General features: G+C 32.4%; 1 protein-coding gene across 1 annotated transcript; it reads right to left on the bottom strand.

The window, feature by feature from the left end:
- Positions 1-664: 664 nt before the first annotated feature.
- Positions 665-4629, bottom strand: LOC120258645 (agamous-like MADS-box protein AGL11). Its single transcript, XM_039266096.1, has 8 exons — positions 4578-4629; positions 2915-3039; positions 2546-2610; positions 2282-2381; positions 1899-1940; positions 1772-1813; positions 1092-1206; positions 665-1015 (listed from the first exon to the last, which is right to left on the bottom strand). The coding sequence occupies exons 1-8, from the start codon at positions 4627-4629 to the stop codon at positions 987-989; spliced, it is 570 nt and encodes a 189-aa protein (XP_039122030.1). The 3' UTR covers positions 665-986.
- Between the last annotated feature and the right edge of the window lie 2702 nt (positions 4630-7331).

Raw genomic sequence — 7331 nt, 5'->3', positions numbered from 1 at the left:
TAAGTGGAGTTAGTTAACTCCCATTTTGTGTCTATCTTTGTATTAGTTGTGTTTATTGTTTTATGGTCTTCACTGTTTGTAATTAATGTTGTGTCTGCATCTAAACTGAATGGCATCTTTGCTTGTTTGTTTAAAGTTCATCTAGATGCTGATTATGAAATAGATGACATAATTTTCTTGTGTGATTTTGATAGCTCTACACTCCCTCTTATTCTCTTTCAAAGATTCCTCCCGCTTTTGGATGTAGATTAAATCCCTCAGCGGGTGAATAATGGAAACAATTGAATTCCAATTCCAATAGTACAAGGTATGTTCAAGAGTCTGATCCACTGACAGTTGCCAACGGCGAGCGAATGTGAGTTGAATTTTGACTTCCATGGTGAGAGATTGATTGAACAGAGACCATGCTTTTAGGTGGACATAAGAGGGCTTCATTTGACTACACTACAAGAAAATATACCTATAGCCCATATGCTTTTAGCGGCAGAAAAAAAATCCGCCGCTATATGATTTTTTATGCCTACAGTGGCGGATTTTTCCGCTGCTCTAGGTCTCCAGCTCCATATATTCATATTTATATTCATATATTCATATTTATATTTTTCCTGTGCTGCTCCATATATTCATATTTATCTTCTTCCCACAACCTAAAATACAATAATAATTAAAAATGAACATCCACAATTGTAATATTGATACATGCAAAAATGTTTTGCATTCATTACATCACAAAACTCAAGAATGTCATGTAGTTGTGGTCCTCAACCAACAATACAAGTGGTTGTGATCTCTTACAAAAAAGAAATGGAAGAATGGCATGTGAATTACAAGACTGGTTTGAATGAAATCAGACCAATTACAATTAGTGCGCATAAGAAAAATTGAGTTAACAATATCTTGTGGAAAGACCTATAACAAGAGATGATCAAAATATAATCGTAATTCATGATTGCTTAGTCCTCTCCACCAACCGAATGCGCTTGTCATCAATAACAAATTGAGAACTTGATTTTATCTGCAAAATTAACTAACTGATAAATATACAACTGAACTTAAGGAATGAAGAAAAAACTTTGCCAACCCAGTCTAACCTTGTTCATTAGCATTTCCTGAAGCTGAGCCTTGTCTCCCGTTACACCCCAGTCCTGAAGTTCCTTGATCACAAGCTTTTGTAGCTTTATTTATTTTCATAGCCCTATCTGGATTCTGTATAAGAAAACACTAGGCTTTTTTAACAGAAATCATTACTTACTAATAATAATAATCTGCAAAATAAGTTCCAGAAAATGACTAGTCCTAGAAACAATGCATTATTACATAAGCAAGGGAAATACAAAAGCCGAAATCCTGTAATTATGTGTTCTTAGATAAGATGCATGTTATGAGCAAGATGATATTTATGTCTTAAATAAGTAGAAGCTAGTTTTGTGATAACTCTGGTTACTTTTATTCTGGCACTGAATTGAATAATTCACTTGTATGAGCACTTCAAGCATTTTGATAAAAAGGCTAAAAAGTTTTCATTTAATTATTCCAATAATTTATGATCACTTGCTCTGTTAAGATTAGGAATGAGGCACGCAGACCATTCATTGCACTCAACCGTGTTTGGAAATGTTTTTCATTTAGAAAAAATAGAAGAGAACAAAACTTGCAAACAACTATGTTTTTCTATGTGAATGTAAATGGCATGCATTTCGTGGATCTTTGTCCCTATTAGATCGTAAGAATTTAAATGACAGTTCAATTAGTGTTGTCACCATACCATTACCTTTGATCTGAGATATGTATTGTCATTTTGAAGTTCCAGCTCCTACATTTGCACCAAGTCTTTTCAGTAATGTATCATATAAACCAAGGAAAAGAATCACCGAAAAAGTTGAAGCTTATGACGTAACTCTTTTCTGCATGTACTCAATCTCCGCAAAGTGCAACTCATGCTAGTGATACAAAGACAAGATATGAGTAAGCCATGTAGACCAAGGAATGCAAATTAAATTGCATATGAGATTTTGTTGAAATAATCAATCCTTCCTTTATAGCTGAACATGAATGTATATTGCACTTAACATGAATAATAGCTCATGTTCTTCTAATAAGATAGAATGGCTAATGGAAAATGTGGCAGTAAACTCCTCTGTATATAAATCATTAACTATTTTATCTTCTATGGTGATAGTTTTTTAGTTACCAGCAAGGTCTCAAGTTCTTTTTATAATTAAGTGCTAAACTTGGTGAGCATACTCCAGTTACCAAAAGGCCTTGAGTTATGAAATTTTACCTTCTTTGATCTGATACGTGCAATTCCTCTTTCTAGTCTGCTTTCAAGTTGCTTGAGTTCCTTTATGGTTAAAGAACTTAAACCTTCTCCTGCCAAGTGCCTGGAAGTTGTCGTACGTACATATGCACAAAGACATAATCACATCATAAGCTATTTGAAGTTATTATGAGGATCTGATTTTTGTAGGTCTCCTAGTGGAAGTCATCAAATAGAAAGTTAACATTTTTCTAGCTACTTTGCATTTTAACCAATGTTATATTTTACCTATTTGCATTTAGTAGAATCTGTATTTGGTGACGTAACTTTGTTGCTTCCTGTTGGTAGTATTGCTGCAATTAAACCAGATTAGAGCAACAAATCTTTTACATGGATTTGTTTTGAAAGATATTGTAATACAATACTTGTTTGACAATTCATTGTCATTTTACCATGTCGAGTCTTCCTAATTTTTTTCCGAGGTACTACAAATTGATTCATACATTTATGTCACAAACAATTAGTGCAAAGCATGCATAGTTGCTTGTAACTTGGGCATTGTTGAACTCTAGTTTATCAATGCAAGACATGTCAAAGTAGTAGAACAACTGAAAACTTAAGGATTTAGTTTTTATGGAAGATAAGAAAATAACTCACTTGAGAGTTGACCTCTATGATGCAACCTGAGTTTGAATTGTCAGCGATTGCCTTCTTGTACCTTTCAATTGTCGATTTTATACTGCACAAAACAGATCCAAAAACATTATTATCAACCAAATGTCCTCACAAGCTTGATTTGTCTGTGCATTATAGTTGGATGCATTATAGTTTTACACGATCGAACTCTATTATTCTACAATGCTTAGATAACTTAAACATATATATATATATATATATATGATAAATAGCAAACTCTGGCAAACATCAAGAGCTCCATGAGAGAATGTATTGTTGCATTGTCCAATATTGTTCTTTTATAATCATTTTGTCACATTGCTTTGACCAAATTTTCATTTCAATGTTCATCAATCTCATCATTATGTTTCTTGAAATTTATGAGAATTTGAAGAGAAGGTTCATCAAGGTAAGCATGCAGAATATATGATTTACCTTTCCATTTAAGCACAAAATCTCAATTACTTGAATGAAAAGTTACATTAGAAAAACAGCTAAAAATGTTTGGTTCTAGAAAGAAAGATCTGAACTTTTAGAGTCTTTGCACAATAAAGGAAACACAACAGCAAGAAGGCACAGTTTCTAATTTGGTGATTTTATGGTGTTTGGAAATGAATTTTCTTTCAGGTGTTTCTTTGGAAAGAGCAATTAGAAGAAGAAGGATGATTTCTTTTTGCATGCAAAAAACTACATTCAAATAGATTTAAGCAAAAAACTTTAAGAGATAACGACCATTTTATTTCTGCAACAAATAAATTCCCAAGTCTTGACAAAATGCTTTCCAACAATGTCTTCCAGAATTTCTCTTGTAATAATTAGTAGAGCAGGGTAGATAAATATCATTGTCTTAGAAACAATGATATTTATCATGTAAAATAAAACAACTAAGTAATAAAATTTTAATTACCCAAGAATTTCCAGAAATGAATCACACATGGGTCTATCTGTCTTCTACCTAGCTTATGAGTATGCATGTTTTTTTTTTTTTATTTTCTTGGTTTGATTCTGTTCACTGATGCCTATAGTTGCTACAATTCACTGGATATCAGTAATGATAGTTTGTGCTTTTGCTGCTTAAGTGTTTGCTACTACAAGTTTTCAGGTTTTAGCTAAGTGTTTTACTACTTGAAGTTCTCAAGTTTCCGCTAATAATATGCTCTTGTACTGGTGGCACTAACTGTTTGTGAATCTAAGTATACAGTTGGGATGTTTTGCCCATACACTTGTGTTTTTGATGTGTGTCATAAGATAGACAGTGGATGCATGATGTGTGTCATAAGATAGACAGTGGATGCATGATGTGTGTGACAGACCAAATTATTAGAACAATAATTCCAGCAGAAATATATCATGTGACTGGAAAGATTCAAACAATGCGCAAATCTCGGAACTCTAAAGATCACAACTAGATAAATAAATAAATAAATCAGCAGAAAAAAACTTGAATGGAAGTCCACAAAAATTTGGTTCAGCAGCATATTTAGATGGAATTACCAGACAACTTGCAGCACAAAATAAAAACATGATTTCAGACATTTACAAAAGTAGTCAAGAATCAGTGCATTCTGAAATGAAGTTGGTATCTGGTGAAAGTCCAGGCTTGTTGATAGCTGCTGATAAACTTCACATTTGTTAATCTAGAAACTGTTCAAATCATGTAAATCAAAAGGTAAAAGCCCAGTTGAGTAGGTTCCCATCCTATCAGAAAAAAGATACTGATGCCCATGATACAGTCACATTATCTCAAGTATGCCATTATTCTTTTTCTAAAACTAATTTGTACAATAATTAAACAGCAGCTTCAGGATGTAATGATAACTCAAATGATAATAAGACCAAGTCAAAAAGATGATGATAACATGGCTAAGAAACAAGTAGAAAAGCCAACAAGTTATTTAACATATCTTTAAAACATTCACTTAATGAAGGCTAGCTAAGAACCAAAACTTGAAACATTCATTTAATATAGAGTAGATTGAAAGAGATGCATCATGCAACATTAACCAAAACAACCAGGATTCAAAAACACAAATCTATTGAAATTTTTCATCAATGAAAACATCCCATTTTAAAGAAAAAAAGGCACGTCGAGCTTCATTGCAAACCTGAAAATTGAAAGAAAAAAACAAATTAGCAAAGTATAAATTTTGCTTTTTATCAAAATAGGAAAATACTAATAGAAATCTCACCAACAAAATAGAAATACTAATTTTAGGAAGATGAAACCATGATCTTAATTTTTAGAAATTACATCTGCAAAATAAAAATGAATAAATTAGTTTATGTTTTATAGAATAAATAAAAACTCCTCCATATGAAATTGATTACCAGTAGAAGCTATATGATCTTGATCTCCATCTTCATTGGGATTAGAATATCCGATGTCATTATTTTGTGAGTGAGATGTCCCTGGACCCTATATGATATAATTGTAGTTATCTAGACATGAAATATACTCATATAATTTAGCATTTTATATTAAAAAATATACCTTTCTAGATATTGGGGATAATATAGCAGCAACACCACCTTCCACACCACTTTGGCGACTAGCAGTTTGAATCAATATATCTACTTTGTTCTTCAAATCAGTAATATCATTTTCCATCATGCTATTTTGACTTTCCAAGCATCTATTTTGACTTTCGAAGCGTCTATTTTGGCTTTCTAGGCGTTCATACCTTTCCATTAGTTCACGGCGAGTGGGATGAGGTCCATGAAGGTGAAACCGTGAAAGAGCTTTTTATATACTCACTTTCTCAATCTTTGTCCATATCCTTATTCAATTGCTTGAAATCTTCCAAAAATTGAAACATATGTGCTGCCCAATATTTTCATGAATTTTGATCCAAGCGGCTTCTTTTGGACACATTTTCTAATGAGAATTCCTCCAGGCAGGCAGGAAGATGTTTGCCTTTAGTTCACTAGTTTAGTTTTCCAATATCTCAAGTTAAGCTTAAGCTTTTAGCAAATTCAGTTGTTGTATCTTCTTTATATTAATAAGCATCTCAAAAAATGCATCAGGACCTTTCAGATTACATATGCTTGGGATTTAACAGTGAGCAATTAACAAAATATGAAAGTTACAAGGGGTGAAATTTAATGATTAGAACAAGAGAGAAAATATAAAAATGAATTTAACACTTAAAAAAAAACTCACATACCTTTAACTATGAGAAACATACTCCTTCCACAATTCACACTTATAAACTATCTGACATTCACACTCAACATAATTAAATATAGCATTGCGTACCAGAAGAAATCAGAAGCATTCAACTACCAAATGTTTTGCCATTTCAGTAATAAATAAGCATGGAATGGCAACATGCACAAAAAAAATTTAAGGAGCAAACATATTTATATAATTTTGTGACATCAAACCATAAATAAATAGCAGAACATTTTCAGCTGATTAAATTTGAAAAGAAATAGAAAAAACTAAGGAAAGAGCTAACAAGCAAGCAGTAAACACAAGAAAAATGTCAGCCAGTGGGGATGTAGAACTCACAATTCAAGCAGAAGGCAAAGGCACTAGTCTATGCTACCGTTCAGTGATAAGCACCTCTGCCTGCATTTGGCTCCGTGACAATCCTCTCCATTTTCGTGACAAGAGAAACCTCAAGCACAATATCGATCACAGATCAAACACAAACGCTAAGCCTAGAACCAGATCACAAGAGCAGGCTGAGGAATATGAAATGCAATGCCAATCAAGAGGAGGAAACCAAAACAAGAAGGGATTCAAGAGTACCTTTAGTGCCTCAGATCGAAAGGAATGAGAGGGTTTGGAATCCTATCAACAACGGCGAGATCTGGCAACATGGAGCTCGTTTCTCTAAGAATCGTCACAAAAAACGAACAAATCCTGGAAGCGGAATGCGAATTGGCAGCGTGAGAAGGGATTATTGAAAGCTAGGAGTGGATCAATGGAGGCACGACGGAGGGTCTAGCGAGCGAAAAGAGGGAGTGTAAAAAAGAGTCGGACTTGAAATGAAGCTGGGATGAGATTTTTATAAATTTAATAACATCGTTTGAGTTCCGGTCCAAACCCAAACGGTCATTAATTGATTTTTTTATTAAATATATATAAAAATATATCTAAAAATATATATTATATATCAATACTATATATATATATATATATATATGAATCTCTCTCCTCTAGCTTTGTACGTTATAAATACATATGAATCTCTCTCCTCTACCCTTGTACGTTATAAATATTTTACAACGGTCATTAATTGATTTTTTTTAATTAAATATATTTAAAAATATATCTAAAAATATATATTTATTTTTTAATTCTATTACAAATAAATATTTATTTATTTATTAATAAATATATATTTATTTTAAAAACTATTTAATTCTATTAAAAAAAATAAAAGGATAGATA

This window comes from Dioscorea cayenensis, chromosome 4, assembly GCF_009730915.1.
Source record: "Dioscorea cayenensis subsp. rotundata cultivar TDr96_F1 chromosome 4, TDr96_F1_v2_PseudoChromosome.rev07_lg8_w22 25.fasta, whole genome shotgun sequence".
NCBI lineage: Eukaryota > Viridiplantae > Streptophyta > Magnoliopsida > Dioscoreales > Dioscoreaceae > Dioscorea > Dioscorea cayenensis.
The sequence above is the reverse complement of the archived record's forward strand: the minus strand, read 5'-3'. Positions and strand labels throughout refer to the sequence as shown.

Excerpts from the sequence above, each read along its gene's own strand:
- LOC120258645 (XM_039266096.1), bottom strand. The coding sequence starts at position 4,629 with ATGGGAACCTACTCAACTGGGCTTTTACCTTTTGATTTACATGATTTG. Across the intron at positions 3,040-4,577 it reads TGATTTACATGATTTGAACA|GACATTTGGTTGATAATAAT; the intron begins GTTTCTAGATTA and ends CAAGCTTGTGAG. Across the intron at positions 1,941-2,281 it reads CACGTATCAGATCAAAGAAG|CATGAGTTGCACTTTGCGGA; the intron begins GTAAAATTTCAT and ends TTGTATCACTAG.